General features: G+C 35.6%; 1 protein-coding gene across 1 annotated transcript in view; it reads left to right on the plus strand.

Moving 5' to 3' along the window:
• Positions 1-14,099, plus strand: part of TRIP11 (thyroid hormone receptor interactor 11) — a 34,934-nt gene extending 20,835 nt beyond the window's left edge. Inside the window, exons 14-20 of the mRNA XM_075029946.1 lie at positions 173-276; positions 621-720; positions 6,706-6,787; positions 7,593-7,707; positions 8,259-8,381; positions 9,700-9,847; positions 11,823-14,099. Of these exons, the coding sequence (XP_074886047.1) occupies positions 173-276; positions 621-720; positions 6,706-6,787; positions 7,593-7,707; positions 8,259-8,381; positions 9,700-9,847; positions 11,823-12,031 (881 nt within the window). The 3' untranslated portion in view covers positions 12,032-14,099. The remainder of the gene's footprint in view (positions 1-172; positions 277-620; positions 721-6,705; positions 6,788-7,592; positions 7,708-8,258; positions 8,382-9,699; positions 9,848-11,822) is intronic.
• Positions 14,100-18,238: the final 4,139 nt, after the last annotated feature.

Here is an 18,238-nt window from a genome sequence, read left to right on the forward strand (position 1 = left end):
TCTGGCCCTGTGAAAACTGATGGTCCATATCCCATTTATGAAATTTGAATTCCACCTCTACTTCATGAAGACCAGATATGATAATGCTGAGGTTTTGCAATTGCATATCCCCAAAAGTTACATGTTGTGAATCAAGATTTTTTTTGTTTGTTTTGTATTTTTAACTCTTTAGAAGAAAAAGCTATGTATTCAGCAGAGCTGGAGAAACACCAAAAACAGAGCACAGAATGGAGGAAAAAAGCAGAAAGCTTAGAAGAAAAAGTTGTATCGCTGCAGGTGGGCTGAATAATGAAATTGAACCGTATGAAACTAAGTGCTAATTCTTGACTGAATTTTTTTGTTTTTAACTGCTGTGTTAAGTATTGCTAAGAATACGTCAAGTTATGTAATTATTCTCTCTTCCTTGGGCGGGGGGTGTGTGTGTGGCACTAACAGAGGGTCAGCAAAGTAGCATTCATCTGCTGACCATCCATTTTCTGAGGATATTTACGATCCACTTATTCTAAAGAGCAAGTGAATGAAGTCTCTGTATCTGTTATGTTTGATCTGTTTGCATTAGTGTAATTGTAATAGTGAACTCTGTTGCTTCTCTTTTTGTTGCTTTCCTGCTCTCTATTCAGGAAAGTTTAGGAGAGGCAAATGCTGCACTGGATGCAGCATCAAGGCTTACTGAGCAGCTTGACATCAAAGAGGAGCAGATTGAAGAGCTTAAGAAAGAAGGTAATTACATTTTTTTAATCTCTGTTTAAAACATTCCAAGCAGCTGAGGAGACAATGTAGCATTCCTAGAAACTTAACAAAATTCATCTCCTATGAGGAAAAGAGTAATTCTCTGCCACCTTTTGAGGACTTCCTTGTTTATAAAGCAAATTTGAAAAAGTATGTTTACCTTCTGTTAGGGATCTTTCTAAAAAGAAAGCCCTGTAGTAGTTGAGTTGTGGGTTTTGTCCCCGTAAATATCACAGCCCTTGATTTAGCTTTGTAAGCATCTTTTTAAAGTTTGTGAAATACCAAATGTTTTCAGGTTTTTCCAAAGTAAGTAACTACCATATTTGACATAGACCCAGGAATACAGTGAGATAGAGAGAAAGAGTGTGCTGTTGGTAAGAGATATAGAGGGAGCAGCTTGTGCACAGATGCGAGACTGTCTGAAGAGATTACGTGGAAGGTCTTGGACATACCTTTAGATTGTATTTTAGATCTCATTTCAAATAAGCTTCCTGATTGCTCATATTTAGAAAGATGTCTTTCATATTGTTCTCAGATTAAGTGCTCTAATATTTGATGGATGTCATTACTTTGGATTTGAAGACAAAACTTGGCCAGGTGGTAGAGGAATTTGCTGGAAGAAACAGTTTTGAAAAGAAAGCATAGTTACGGTGAGGGTGGTCAAACATTGGAATAGGTTGCCCAGAGACGTGGAGTGTCCTTTCATGGAGATATTAAAAACCTAACTGGCCATGGTCCAGAGCAGCCTGCTTTAGATGACCCTGCTTGAGCAGAGGGTGATTGAACTAGATGATCTAGACGTCCTTTCCAATATAAATGTTTCTTTGATTTTGTGATTCTGTGAATATTTTGAGGTGTGGTTTTGGTTTGGTTGGGGTTTTTTCCCTCTTTCTGACATCACTGAAACATGAATTTTGTAAGAGATGCATAGCCTTCTCTTTTCTAAACATGTTTCACATTAAAACTGCAGGAAAGCCTAAAAAGGCAGAATAACCTTTTGCTAAAAACTGATACCATTTCAATGTATTTCTGTTTTGGGGCCTAATGCTATTTAGTCTAATCAAATAGAAAAAATGAAGGGTAATTTCTATATAATGTATTTGAATATCAAACATCAGCAAGATTTATAAGCTCAGACTCACTTGGAGGTGACAGAATAACTATATGAGTAACATAAGGTCACTTTTTTTTTTTTCATTACTGCATTAATTTTAATTTTCATGAGAAAGTAATCATAGCATTAGCTAAAGCAGGACTTAGGACTAATAATGATTTTGCTGGATTTCTGTGCATACATCTCAGCCCTGACTTTTAATTTTGTCTGCAGTGTTTTGTTGAACCAAAGGGGAATGTTACTTCTCTGTGTCTAGTTGCATGACAGTCCTGATATGGGTGAACTTACTAACAGTAACAACTGCTGGGGGAATATTAGGCTTTTTTTCTTTTCTTTTTTTTTTTTTTTTTTTTATTGTCTTCATCTGTCTTTTCCTCTTCCCATTTTCCCAACTGAGTCCTACTTTTTCTTTCCTCCTTTATTTCTGTGGATCACCATATTTTGCTATTACTGCAGCATCCTCTGTCATGGGATAAATCTAAAATCAGAGGAAAACTTGTGATTGGTCCCTGAAGTAGCTCTAAAAAGGGAGCTTGAAGAGCAGAGGTTTGCTCACTCTCTGTAGTTACTTAACAGCTCTTACTCTCCATTTTTTTTCCACCATGTCTCTGGGAATTTTTGGGGTGAATGCCTTTGATTAAGGCTTGCTGCGGGAAGACCTGAAACATCATTGCTGCTGGATGCAGTGGTAACTCTTGCTCTGAACATGTGCAGCTAATTATTGCTGAAAATTTTTAAATTATGATTTGTCTTACTCTCAAAATAAATAATATTTTCTTAAAGCATACTTATGATCAGATAGTGGTGTGAAAAGTCATTTGAAAGTCTTTACAATTTCAGCAAGAACTCTACAAAAAAGTTACAACTTTTCTACTACATAATTGAATGCGTACTTATTTAAATTTAGTTGTGACTAAGTGCAATTTGGCATCCAAGTGGGCCTCATAGGAGTGATCCCTGAGTTCACATATGAATTTTACAAGCTAAATTAAATTTCAAGCTGCTACATGAATGTACAACCAAATACTGATTTGTTTTTTAATTGACTGATATGTATATCTCTGTCTCAGTACAGACATTCACAGAAAAAGTTTTCAAAAAGCCTGGATTGAAATTGACTTTGGCATAGGCAAATTTGGCACTCTCAGATGGGGAGTTCTTCATTACTGGTTAATTTTGATTGCAAACCTTTGCATATGAAAGCAGGAAGGGTTTGAACTTTGAGAGAAAACTGAATCTCAGTATTTTATCAAGCTATGTTGTATTGGCAAGCAATTTACTTGTTAAAAACATTGAAAAGGGATTTGTTGCATAAAGGAAACAGCACTTTAATGTTGTTGTAGAATAAATCATAATTTTTATTGGAGGAAAAAAAAGAGAGCACTCCATTTTCTCTATTTACACAAGAAAACATATAATGTCTTACTGAAAATTGGCCAAATACATTCCCAGACACAGTTTTGTTGGCCAAATCTTTTGAAGGATTTCTTTATGGATTTTTTTAGCAGAAGTGATTTTAATGGAAAAGTATAAGATGTACCAGATGCGGTTTTCTTGATTGCCATAAATGGTTAACAAATTATTGGAGACTGTTGTAAATGTCTGGTTTACAGCAGTCCATGCTGAATTTTGGCTTGGGTCTTTTTAGTTATTCAGTCTTTTCATACACACAAAGTACATGTTTAAGTCTCTTTCAACTGTGAGATTCTATTCTAGAAGGAAATATTCCATTTAAAAAATAAGTTTAATGATAGAGTTGCGTAGTCACTGTGGATGGATTATAGATGTGTAGCTGTCCTTAAAAGTTGGTCCTCTTTGATATAAAAGTCTTTTTGCCAGAAAAAATGGAAAACAACAGTAACATTTCAATGAAATTTTTAATACATTAGTTTTAAAATTCATCATGTGAATAAAAATTGAAAAGGAAACTCATGATTGTCTTGCTTTGTAGAGCAATAGCAACAGCATGAGATTTACTTGAAATTTCTTTTCAGATGCTGTTTGTTTATCTTTTCATGGCATTAGTAGTTGAACTTTTTTAATTCCCTTTTACTCTGTGGAGACGGAAATAACATCTCGACTTCCATGTATGCTCCTACAACTGTTATCATTCCATAATTGTATTGCAGATGTTTTCCTTCAAGTATTCAGGTCCTGTTTAACCACATTTACTAAAGTAGCATAATTTTAATTAAGTTTAAACCTTGAAACCATGGATTAATTCTCCTGTGCCTCACCCTGGTGTTTTGAGAGAGAGGAGTGCTGAAGAGCAGTCACATTATTAGAATGGATTTCAGTGCATATGGATGTAGTTGTTACAAGATATATTGTTGTATAATATATATAATTTTGTTTAATTTTTAACTTGTTTTGAATCAGGAGCTTAATCGTTATGTTTCTTGAATAAGAACTTCCCAGCATGACACTAGTTAGTTTGTTCTTCTCTGTACTCTCTAAAATTCATATTTGTGAAGTAAAATGTTTATATAAAGATGTGGAGTACTTGAACAGGACATACTAGGTTGTATCCATTTCACAACTTAGCTCTCTGATGTGTATATACAAGAAAACTGTGTGGGTTCTCATGGAGTTATTGGTGTTAATTGAGAACCATGTTGTGTCAACATAGTTGTGGCATGTGTTTATTAAAGATTCAAAGTCATATGGAAAGTAGAGTAAAATGTTGTTCATGCATCCCAGATGACTTGAAGGGTATAAAAATTTATAAAAGTCACTTTTCTTACAAAGGTGTTGAGGCTTTTTAGGAATTAACTACAAGATAGATACAAGAAAAATGTATCTTTTGTGTTCTTTTGTGGTTTTGTGGGTTTTGTTTTGTTTTTTAAATGAAGCATTTTTAATTAGCATGATCCTGAGAAGTGTTAAAGTGGTAGGGTAATAAAGTTGATTGGTAATTTTTCCATAGGATTTGAAGATAAGCATTCAGCCTTATAGAGGCAGAGGAGAGAAAGCTCATTATTTCTGCTTATATGACTGTAGGGTAGAGTTAGTCTTCACATGGGCAGTCCATATTATAATATATTTGTCAAGCTTTTGTGTGTGATTCAGGCTTACTTGTACTTTATTAGGAAAAAAGTAACTTCAAAGGAAGTATCTTGCAGAACCCTAGTTTGGTGGAAAAATTACATTTTTGCTGTCTTGAGGTGAAACCATTTGTAGTTTATCTTCTAAGAATTCTTTGTACCTTGTAATTATTTGTTTTCTTGTCTGAGAACATTTTACTGCCAGTGTTCTTAAATCCTGTGTTGGAGGATTAAAGTGAGATAAGTTTTTCTAGCACTTTTTACTCTTTGGTTTTTGTACAAACTTGTGTAGACCTGAACATCAGATACTTTTATCCAGTTTCTAGTATATCTGAGTTTTTATAAAGAGAAAACTTTGTGCCTTCTTTCCTTACAATCAGAATGTTGTAAAATATTGATGGCAAGTAGAACTTCTATGAGAATTTTTTTTCTTTATTATGAGCTTTATTTTTATGACTTTTATGGGAGGTCAGAGGAAGCCCACGTTACTGACGTGGAATGATTGGGGTAATTGGGTGCATTCTCTATTTGAGCTAACAAGTAATTCATGTTAGTGGAATTTTAGAATTGTAGAGAAGTTGGTGCTGTGAAATTGTTGGGCAAGAGTGAATATAACAATATCATGCTGTGGCTCCTTTAATGAAATGGGCTACTACATTTGTATCTCCTTCATTAAACACTCTGATATCATGAGGCTCAAGTGTGTAGATAGTAGACAAAACATTGATTAAGGTCAGGAATTTCAGAAAGCTGAAAAGTTACAGCACTAGTAAATGCAGAATCTAAACTCCTCTCTTACTTTCATAATACTTCCTGTTTCAGGTTTGGAGAGAGGAAAAAATAGGGTCCTTTGTGTAGGCCAAGAATGTCATTATCAGTGTCGTGATGTCCTCGATGAACCCATTTCATGGCAGCCACTACAGAATAGTATTGGAACTTGCAGTCAGTGTGCAAAAAAAGGCAGAAAATCTGTGTAGTGACTCCTAGCATACTCCTAGACAACCTCATGTTAATTAACTTATAATATTGGCCTGTTTGCTTAATTTGCAGGCCATGATGCCTGACTGAAAGTGTTTGCCATTTTCCTCAATTTTGTCTTTCGTTCGTGGCAGCTGTGGCATTTCATCTGTGCCATTTTAACTAAACATTTGTATTCCCAAAAGTATGCAGAGTCTTGCATAAATCTCCTCAGAGTCTTTCTTGCCAGTGTACTGAATTGCGAAGCACAGCACTGGTTCTAGGATGCATTAGTGTGTTCCAGCGTGCTATTTCAAGAACTTGCATTGGTTAACAGGAGCAGGAAAGGTACTAACAGAAGAAACCTACAACAAGTTACTGAAGTTACTCTGCTAGCCAGTAATTCTCCTGGGAGACTGGAGACCTCCATGGTACTTGAAGGCTTTAGCAACCTGGTAGTAGAATATGCAGAAGAGCTGGGTTTAGAAAATACTGGAGGTTAAGTACTGAGATCAAAAGACCTGATGCCAACATGCAGTTTGATCAGATTGTGAAAACGATTGCCACCATAGGACCGTAGACCTTGATCAAAAGTTTCTTTCCAGGTCTGTATTATCTAGGTGGAACAGAACAGTTCATCAGACCTTCTGCAATTGATTTATTTTCTGTGTCTTCCTGTACTTTAGCATTGAGTATCATTCTGTTAAGTTGACAATTTTTTTATAAAAGATCAAGCTGATTTTTTTAAAAGCACCATAACAATATTAGCATATTTTTATTTTTAAATATGTGTATTAAATTTTGCAACAAAGTTTCAAACTTTCCATTTTTGTTTATTTGCTGTGACATGACATTTTATAGGTGAGATCAGAAGAGAAATGTTAGAAGATGTACAAAATAAACTAATGAATCTTATGAACAGCACAGAGGGAAAAGTGGACAAGTAAGTCTTTAATGAAGGTCGTGGTATACCTTTTTGGTTTTTATTCCTCACAATGTACAGATACGTTACTAACACAGTTGCAAGAGTTGTGCAGAACTGGGCTTCTGTATGTGATCTTGTAATTATACTTTGATTATTTTGACATTTTTCAGTTGCTTGGTGGTTGTAAATTTTGATTAGTAAAACCAGTGTGTATGTAAAATTGGATTACTGATGTGTTTCTTAAGTAGAAGTGGACTTCATTAGCACGGGCTCTGCAGATGAAGATAAAAGTTCTCAATGAACATCTGTTATATTGTCTAAGGTTTGAACAGCAAGACCTTCCACGTAGCTAGCATCACCTCAATATTGTGTAAATCTCTCTTCCTTGGTCTCCCCCCAGGTCCCCCTTCTCACCCATTAGAACTGAAACAAGAATAGGCAAATAGGTTCCTCTGTCCCCTTCCTTACGTCTGGATTTGGGACTGCACATAAGTATCCGTTTAAACACTCTCCTGAGTCAAGATCTTAGAATAAACATTATTCTTGATTGTAGTACTTGGATCAAAACTTGCTTGTGTACAATTCAGTTTCATCTTACTGCATACGATATTTCCAATACTGTCCAAATAACACTTACTCTGTAAGAAATGTTACAACTTGTAGAGGAAGGAAGTTGGTGAGGTACCCCTTTAGTTCCTTGTATTAGATTTGGTTTTTTGGACTATTGTAAATTAGGCAAGAATATGAGGAATAAATGCATCAATTTACAGTATCAGCTGTTACGTAAGAGCAGATTGTATAACAAGCTTCCTTTGTTCCGCAGGCTCCTAATGAGAAATCTCTTTGTTGGACATTTTCATACTCCAAAAAATAAACGTCCTGAAGTGTTAAGGTTAATGGGAAGTATCTTGGGAATAAAAAAAGAAGAACTTGATCAGGTAATACTTTGCAGAAAACTAGACTTCCTTTTTTTATTTGCGGTATCCTTACCTGAAAATAGAATAGCTTGCTGCTAAACTAAATGTGACTGTCCCGGCAGTTCTTGTCGGGAAAGTATGTTTTTTGTTCTCACATCTGAATTCATGTTTGATGCGGGACATGCTGATCTTAATGGAATCTTTTGATAACATTTTAATAGAATGGATCTCATTTTGCTGAGGAATGCTAATACAGAAAGGAAGGGATTTAACTTTGTGCTGTTGTGTATAATAGCTGTAATATGTCAGTTACAGAAAAGTAAGCCAGTTTTTATATGTACCGCTAGGTATTGTGAAGAATGTGGGGCTTATTTTTAAGTAAAGAGCCAGATTTTTAGACTGCCAGTCTTTGGGAGGCAGAGAATAAGGTTTTGAGAGTAATTAAAGTTTTTACTTATCTGTAGGATTCCCACATAGTTATGGAGAATAAATATAATGAGCACAATGTTGCAGTTTCTTTTACCTGCTGCTTTTTTTCGGTTTCCTAACTTTTTTTTTTTAACACTTTCTAGTTATTATCTGAAGACCAAAGAGGAGTTACGAGATGGGTGACTGGCTGGCTTGGTGGAGGAGCTGGGTCAAAGAGTGTCCCTAGTACACCTTTGAGGCCAACTCATCAGAACATTTTTAATAGTGTAAGAACTAATTGTGCATTCTCTATGTTTGAGTGGAAAAAAATGGGACAGTTGCATATTAATGCTGATGTTTGGCTCATCAGTATATTGAGTTTCATGTACTGATGCTACTGTTATCTTCCATTATTTGTTGGTTTTGTAAAACTGCTTTGGCACAAGGTTTTTTCATGCACTAAATATATATGTAGGCATTGATGAAAAGTATACAATACTAAGTGTTGTGCTAATACAGAAATCAAATTACTGTTCCACTGGTTCCTATGATCACTGACTTCTCATAGTATGGACTTTATCTTGCAAACTGACAGTGCTGGAGGTTAAATACATGTAGGAGTCTAGAATTCTGCAATACTCAACAGTATAGAAGACCACAACATCTTATTTTGATGACTTTGTTCCCTTATGACCTTTACATTTAATTTGAAAAGCTTTCTCAGCTGCTGCAGCTAGTGCCTCTTACGTACAACATATAAAGTTGATATTTTAAGCTTTCAAATACTGTATAGCAACAGTTCTCATAGCATGGTCCATGGGAGCAGTTAATCTATGGAACTTTACATTTTGCAGACCAGTAGATAATGCTCTCAGGTATAGAGCACTGAGGGATTGGGCTTTTTCGATTAACTTTGGTTTTTTGCTCATTGAGCTAGAAAAGCATGTTGAGAATCATTTCCTGTAAATTATCTTGAAGTACAGGGATGGGGTTTTGCCAGCTAAAATAATGCAGGCACTTAGGCCACCAAAGGATTTTGGTCTGATTAACTATGGATGTAAAAGAGGAAAGCTAATGCTTTTGTATGTATAGTACAGGCTTTACTAAGCAAAATTTTATCTTGTGATGCTACTGACACCTTAATCATTCCAAGCTTCCTTTATTCAAGACTTTTTGTCAAATAAAGCAAGCAGTGGGTTTTAAGAGTTTAAACTTTAAGAGTTTAAGTTTTATGTGTTTCTGGAGGAGTGATGTGCTTGAGCATGAACACAGGAAATACTGTGATGTCAGTAGCAGCATGGGATTCTTGAAACAATTGGCTTAAATCAATAATGGAACCATGCTGGCAGTATGTGTGTTATCTTTATAGTGTATCAGTTTCACATAAATACCACTTACTGAGACAACAAAAAACTGTGTGTTTTGAAAATAAATTTCATTGTCACTCACTAAGGACTACTTAGTACGAAGTACTAGGTACTTGGTACTATGTATGAGTAAAAAATTCTTTAGAGCTGTTGACAGCTTTTTGTTTTATGTACGTACGTATTTTTAACTTACTTTTCAACAGAGCATCAGTAAAATATAACTAGTAGCCTCTTGTAGTCTTTTTCAGAATTGTTTGTGAAGTTCCTCGAAACAGAATCTTGTCCAAGTCTTCCTCCACCCAAGCTCTCTGTTCATGATATGAAAACTTTAGGAGCAGCAGGAACTGGTAAAACTAGCAGTACTCCATCCAACAGTCAAACGCAAGGTAACATTTGAAGGAAAATTTAATCTTTACACAGACCATAAATAACTAAAGGTAGAATTTTCAAGGGGGATTTCAATGATTCTGTGCTTCCTCACTTGAAAACTATGAATTTGATTTCTATCCTCCCTCCCCCCAATATCCTGCTTTCTCTTTGCTTTTTTTTCCCCTTCTTCCCCCACCCCTCCTTCCCACTGCTTCTATATCCCGCTTCCTAAAATCTCAGTATGGAAGATTAGAGGGACCAAATTCCCTTTGATATGCAAAAGCTTTAACAGCACCTGTTAGAGCCAAACTGCTGTGCAGACAGCTCCATATGGTGTATCAGTGAATCCAGTCCTGATTTGCAGCATCCCTGTTGAGCAGCTTAGGTCTCACTGAGTGAAGAAAGCAAGTAATACCAACCTTGTAGTGCCTCTCTGGTATGTAGAACCTGGTTGCTCAGAGAGGACTGAAATAAAATCAGTTGAGTATATGGCCTAATTTGAAGTCTCTGTAAGCTGTGCATGAGTGATTTTTCTAAGGCAGAGAACAATTATGCTTATATCATGTATGTTGAAATTAATGCACTTTTGTCTAAGTAATGTAAGATCCAAATCTTCAGTTTAACTGATCCAGTTTGTACTTAAATTTTGTATGTGCATTTAAGACTTCACATTAATACAGTCCTGCTGATTTGCAGAAGCTTGTTTTGACTGAAACTTTTAACTGTAAACTCAAAAAAACCACACGACCCCAAACCCCAAAAACCTATGTATTATACAGATCTACAGAGAGATATCTATGCTAAAAAGCCCTTTCAATTTGCCTAAAGTAGTTAGACATTACAAAGTGTAAATGTCTACTGTGAAATACCAATTTATCTCTGAAAGCAGTATATAATAGGTTGCTTGCTTGTAAAACTAGACACCCATTATATATATACACACACATATATACACATATATATATATCCCTTTAATTGTTTGGGTGCTTTAAGTTTTTTGTTCCTAGAAATAAACCATATGGTAGCAGTTCTTAAGTGCTGGACACAAATGTCAGTATAATATCCACACAGAAATGCATTTATGAGAATTAGGATGTTTACATGATGAAAGACCTTTTTTAAAACAAAAAAATCTGAATAAAATCACCTACCCAAACAATTAGTATAATATGGGAATGTCAGTTTAGTTTCTGCTCTACATCTAGTATAGGAATCTTGAGAACAGGTCACATCTGGAGCTGAGTGATAGGGGAAGGTGAGGAGGGGCAAGTCGATTGTTAGATTTAAAAAAAATAGTTTATTAATACTCTATTAAAACTAAAGTTTTGTTAGAATTTGACTAATGAGCGAACATTAAGTTTTGCCTCAAGACTAAATTGTGACTTACTGTCCGTGATGTTTATTTACAGGGGTTTTCTTGGGGCTGACCCTGGGGAAGCTGTGCCAATACGCCATGGGGTGGGAAACCTACCTGCATGCTGCATTGTAGTGCATGCACAAGGGCCCTTATGCTTTGCATAGTGCTGGAGTCAATGTGACAGTTATTTCATGTCTGACATTGCATGCGTGAAGTGAACCTTGGCAAAGGGTGTTCATGTTGCCTGTCAGAGATGTATAGATTTTTCTGGATAGCTTGAGCTGTTACTGAATTTCAGCTGCCAACAAGTACAATATGGTTGGCAGGTCCTGGGAGTGCCCTGATCTTTAAGTCAGTCTTGTAACTGGTGGCCTGAAGTGTAGACATAGGAATTGTTCAGCAAAAGCAGCAGTGGCCGATGAGGTCCAACATGAGAGAAGGCAGAGAGAATGAAAGTCTTTGAGAGCCTCTACAGTCCATGGAAAGAAGATAGGATTTTCATGTTGCAAAAGTAATAGGCAATTTTAGAACTTGTTTGTGAACAAATGCTGTAAAACTGGGTAGACTTATGAATGCTTTCTAACAAAGTGTTTTTGTTGTTGGGTTTTGGTTTGGTTTTTTTTTTTACGTTTCAGATTCTGCAGTCTCGGGAATGAGCAGAAGACCAGCTACAAATCCATTTTTAGCACCTCGATCTGCAGCAGTGCCTCTCATAACACCTGCTAGTAGTTCTGGACATCTGCTTATGAAACCTATTTCTGATGCGTTGCCTACATTTACACCACTGCCAGTGTCCCCTGATGCCAGTGCTGGTGCTGTACTAAAAGACCTCCTAAAACAATAGATGATCTTGTATCAAAATGATGATAGTAGCACTTTAAGGAAAATGAGAACACTATGCTGTATATAATTTACCACAATGAGGCCTTCTGTAAAAAGTCATGTACTTGTTTGCAATTGTACCTTGCTTTTCTTTTGATTATGAACTAACCAGTGCTTCGGAAATTCTAATGGTGGCATGAATAACTGCCTTCTTTATAGCAGGCATTCATTCTGGGTGTGGGTTAAATCTTAAACTGAGAAGAAAAAAATCTATCTTGTTGCTAGATTGTCACAAGACAAATAGAAGGATTTTTACACCTTAATTATAGTCTTGAGTTGTTTCAGTTATGCATAGACAGCATTAACTCTTTGGTGTTGAGATCAAATTTTCCATTAAAACAATCTGCCATTGGCAGCAGACCTTCAAGAACCAGAATTTAAAAAAAAAAAAAATTTTAAAAAGTGCCAGCAAAATTGATCTTATTTGAGGTGTTCGATTAATGACACAAACTCCGAAGAATAAGACGGTAAGCATATGGGAGTGTCATTATCGAGCAGCTGCAGTCTTTCCACACAGGATTTATGACATTTACTTAATGTGCACTAGGACAGGTATCTCTTATTTACAGGATTGGTCACATTTGGGGGCAATTTGAGGCATGTTAATCTGTTTTTGCACAATGATTTGATTTTTTTGTTTCTCCCCCCAGACTAATAGCTGCTTTCAGCAGTCAAGTGCATCAGCACCAAGGAGTTAACTGTGGAAGTGAGTGCTTCATTTTCTAGAGGTGTTGATGTGATGAAGAGTGAGTAATTAGCAAAGATAGGTTCACATATATAAAGACACTGTATTCTAACGGTCTAAGATGTATATCTGAGAGACTTTCTATACTGCAGGATTTTGTAGATCCAAATATAGACTTAAAGCTTGAACACATGTATAGAATTTAAAGGGAAGATGATGCTTGCTTATGTCAAATGTGTAAATAGATCTTTGTAAGACCAGGGCCAAAGTCAGTTTTTCTGTAAATTTTGCTGTGATAACTTGTACGCTTTGTTTGGCAGGTTAAAGAATGAAGTTGCCTACTAAAGGATAGAAGTCAACTTGCAAAAGTCATCTTCATAGTGAATCTGAGATAAAACTTCTTCAGTTTAAAATGTGTAATTTCTAAATCTTTTTATATGCCATTCCTTGTTTAGTCAGTGTTAAGGTAACTGTTGTGCAAGTTCTATATTAGAACTGTCAACCTTTACTTCTCGTTTTCATTAAGATCCTGGATTAAATTGTTGTAAGAGTTATATTTAAATAAAATTAATTACTGAAACTTGTACAGAATCAACCAAAATAATGAAAAAAATCTTTGCATTTATTTATGTAGAGGTTAAATAGTGAATTTCTTTTGTTGCCTTGAACTCTAGCAAATTTTTTTTTAATTACTGTATTTACCTTAAGAACTGCTTGAGTCCCTTTTCTCTAGTATGTTAATGATTCATGGAAGACTTATGCAAATTTGGAAGTGGATTGACCATATTGAATTTTTATTTTAAATTTTTTACTCCATTATAGACAAGGTAATTAATTTGACAGTTTGAGTTTGGAAAGGATAGCAGCCACACATAGTATACCAAAGTAAATTCTGCATTACGTGGTAAATGTAATGAGAATTTGAAATTACCTCGGCTGAGAACATTTCAGTTTGGTACTTCAAATGTACGTTTTCATTTAAACTGGACTGGAATAGGTACCTTTTTTTTCTGTAACAAATATAAAGAAAACTCAAATCAGATGGGTTCTGTGCAGTTGCTCTTGTTCTTGTAGTCATGTCTATTTAAGGATATATAGCTGCTTCAGAATAAAACTGCCTTTTGGTGAGCCAAAGCAGAAGGAAATGTTTAGTTTTAAAAAAATTATGTGACTTGTATATTATAAATTACAAATGGACTCATGCTGTTCACTGTCCTCTGAATATACTGAGCAGATCTTAACTTTTTTGTGTGAAGTTTTTCTTTAATTGCAGGGAACTTAATATGTACATGTTTCTTTTCCAGGAAGCTTTATAAATACCAGTAAATAAAACATAGTAAGACCATTTGTTTCTGCATGCTGTAAATCAGCTCCATTTATACAGCGAGCTATGAGTTTGAGGAGGGAAATCTTAAACCAAGCAAAGGTATTGAAGAACTTCAGAGTTCCTCATTAAGCTACTTTGGAGAGAAGAAAATCCTGTACAGGAGAGATACAAGAGACTTCAGTCCTTAAGTCCTAGGAGGTCTGAACTGTGGAGAAAATCACCATGGCTTAGAGGTTGCTGTTCTAGGGCTTATTCCACAACTACATCAGTGAGGTTTGTTGCTTTGTTAGAAATCAAATGTGTTCTGTGTTCCAGGCAGTACTTTATCACTGAAAAGTGTAGAAAACTTCATTGCTTTTTTTTTTCTCTTCTTTCTTAGACTGTTTCACAGACTATTATAAATCTTCAAGATTTGTTTTTATTGAAAGATATTTTTTCCTCTAATTTTTCTTCTGTGTTTACTTTGTGCTTGATAACTGCTTCATACATACTTACCTTACCAGTTTCCCACATATAAGTATGTGACTCACGTAGGCTATCCTGTGAATTGTGTGGGTCTTTCACACAGCAGTGGGGGGGAGGAAATTCTCTGTGGAATTTATGAGCAGGTGCAGTAGTTGAAAATTTTCATTCTTCATTTAACTTAATTGTTCTCTTTCACTTTGCTTTTGCAAGAAAAAAAGAGTATGGTCTGCCTAGTTTTGGTCTAACAAGCTGTCAGTTATCTTTAGTGGTAAGCTAACAGAATTCTAGTAAGGAATTAATTTTGTAAATTTGATATAAAGGGGAAAAATAAGGGTTAGGATTTTCTGTTCTCCTCTTTGGACTCTTTCATTTTTTGCTGTTCTTTGCTCATCCTGCATTCTGTGCAAAGAGAAGGAAGTAACTGGTTGATCTTTCTAATTGTTACTGTAAAAGAATGCACAGTTTGGGGGTTTTTTTTGTTTGTTTTTTTTTTTAAATTAAACTCTCCTGCATTAAACCACTTAGTCACAGCCGTATAATTTGTCACGTTATAGTGACCAGTGTAGAAAGAAAATTTTTTCTTTACGAAATGTCAGTTCCCAGCCTGCATTATGTTATTGCTTCTTACTCATGTTCTTGACCTATCTTGCATGAATAGTTACTAATAAGGCAGGCTACCTGGAATATATATAGCAGTGACTGATAAAGCAGAAGAGACAGAATGGAAGATGCTTGCCTTGTAAGTATTTCACATTATCACATACCTCATGAAAGCTTTGCAGTTTTAAGCCTTATACCATCTTGCTGCCAGTTTTGATGACTTTATTGCCACATTATCATGTGGAAGTTCAAGAATAATTTTCTCAACTCGTTTAATCAGACATACTTGTAAACTTGATGTTGCATCTTCCCAGAGACTCCCAGTTTGGGAGTAGATTTAACTAGAATAAAATTAAATTCTTTTTTTGACACCTACTTGAAGAAAAACTACAAACATTTAATACGGAGAGACATTAGTACACTGTGGAAAGAGCAGGGATAGCAGCTTTATGCATTCTTTCAAACAGAAGTCTTTGATTTATCTAGACATTCAAACCAAAGTAGTCTTGTCAATATTTAAAAAAACCCAAAACATAAAATACATATATGTATATATACACATATGGCAGTTGTACCAATAAGGCTTGAGGAATTAAAAACATTGTATGTATTTGTTTTATTTTGGCTCTATTTTTCCCCATCCAGTAAATTTAATAGTTTGTTCCCTTGCATAGTTGTCTTTCAGGTAGAGCTTCTAATTAGCTTTCTTAGGAAATAATATATAGGAATCACCAGCCTACAATATTTGTTCTATTGTGTTGTGCCATTATATACTGCTGAATTTATTTGCAGTCCCACAAAACTTAAGTATGGAAACGAGTCTTCAATAAAAAATAAAGGAATAGACAGCTGCTGGCATTTTATTTAAAGGAAAAAATAATTTGTACATGGCATGTTGTTTACAGCAGTAGCAACGCTGAGTCTTGGACTATTGTAGTCATCTCAAGCTTATAGAAGAGCATGACATTCTAAATTTCATTATCTGAAAGCATCACCTATCTAACTCTGAAATACATTTTGTAGTAAGTAGTCGTTAAAACATGTTACCAGCATAAATGTGCAAGAAATGTGCCTGTTGTTTGCTGGTTGTGTTACATCTGTTGAAAGGCTAATTTGGACAAATCTTTGCCAAATTAGGAGTTCAGCCATGCTGCTGAAACTCTCAAACATTTTGCCAAGGAGAAGAAAATTGTATCAAGTCATTAAAGGCTTATTTTCCTTGTAGGAAATAACAATTGAAAGATAACTCAATTTTTTCATACATAAAAAAGGGCATTTATCATTCAGTCAGTGCCCATATTAAGTAATTTAGGATCATTCTGTGCCTTACTGAGCTTGTGGCATTCTAGTTAAATCTAATTTCTTTTTAAATGCTCACAGATGTTGTACATCATCCTTGAGCACTGATAGTGAGCTAATCTTTCTCTACTCTTGTATTAAGATAGCCATTAAACAGCCTCTCACAGATTAGATTTTAAAACTTGTATTGCTTGCACTCAAGTTTCTGGCAGTCTCTGACAAACTGCCTTTGAAAAGGTTAACCTTTTCTGTCTGTGATGGTCAGTTAATAAATATTACTGTGAATATCCACAGTAACACCAAAAACTTTTCCCATGCCTCCTAAGCAGACTAAAACCACCCCTTTTTCTCTATTTGTAGGTGTTTTGATTTGAGTTCTTTTACACCTTGGGTTGGTTGGTTGTTTTGGGGTTGGTTTGTTTTTTTTTTTGATTGTTCTCCCTGGGAACCATACACGTTTCCCCCCTCTTTGAGGAAACGTGATGCAGCTCCCTTTGCTACTCATAGTTCCAGCTACGTGGAACGTTTCACCCAGAAAGAAAGTGCCCCTTTTTAAAGTCTGCTTCTGCCAATTCTGTTTCATTCCTATTACCACAGCAATATTTTCTTCCAGTGTGAATGTACACTATTTAGAGTTCCTCCTATAACTATAAATTCTTGCGAATGTTGTAGTACCACAGCTGGGATGGCTTTTGTGGTTGCAGAAGCTGAGTGTGTATGCTGCTAGATCACCTAACTAGAGATAAGAATGTCTTTCAGATGTTTGCATGTAGTTGTGGAGTTCACAGCTGAAAATGTAGTGACTTCTCAAATTTCTGAGAGGTGCAGATTCACAGCAAGTCAAAAGTTCAAGGTGAAAAAAGAGGGGGGAATGGAACATCACAGATTACTCTCTCTTGCTGGATTTCTGTTGTCATTAGGTGGACTAGAAAAATAGAGCAGTCAAGAAAAACATACATGTAGTAGCATAGTCCCAGAAGACTTGTTTTTGAGTGAAATGAGAATAAATTAATCTGATAAATTTAATATACTTACATGTTGATCAAACTTAACATTGATTCCCCTGACAAATTCAAAGCTGTTCATTATGCTCATAAGATGAAAGAGTAATTCCTATTTTAAAGATACAGTGTGTTGGGAGGGATTGGAGCTTTGCCACATTTAAAAAAAGGTCAAATTTGACATCTCAAGCTTGAAGGAACTTCGCTGAACACACAGATGAGGAAACTTCACAGCTAAGGTTATGCCTTCAAGATCATTCAGCCACATATGAACTGAGCTGAGCCCCAGAAACTGACAGCAGTGCAGATAATCGCATTTTCATTAGGCGGTTTCTGGTGACCAATGGTAGCAGCTGCACAAAGCTCTGTAGCAGTGTTCCATTTTGCTGGAATTTTGCCCTAAATCAATGAAGAAAGGAGAAGATGGCTGCAGCTTCTTATTCAACAATAGAAGCTGTGGCCAGAGCTTTGTTTCTTTATATGAGATCATGGAGAAAGGATCCCTTGGATCCTTGTGGTTTGATTTATACTGGAAGAGACAGCTTGCCATTTTCTTAAGTGACTGGCAGTCTTTGGATCATACTGTACATAGCTAGTCTTCCTCAAACTATGAATCTACTGTCAAATATTAGGAGTATAAATATCTTACCCTTTGAATTATGTAGAAATGAGTGTAAACTTTTTTCTGTTTTGGTTGGGGTTTTTTTGCTACTAGAAATGAGTGTAAACTTTTTTGTTTTGGTTTGGTGGGTTTTTTGCTAGAATCGTAAAACCTGTAAAATCTCAGATTCT

The sequence above is a fragment of the Buteo buteo genome, chromosome 6, assembly GCF_964188355.1.
Source record: "Buteo buteo chromosome 6, bButBut1.hap1.1, whole genome shotgun sequence".
NCBI lineage: Eukaryota > Metazoa > Chordata > Aves > Accipitriformes > Accipitridae > Buteo > Buteo buteo.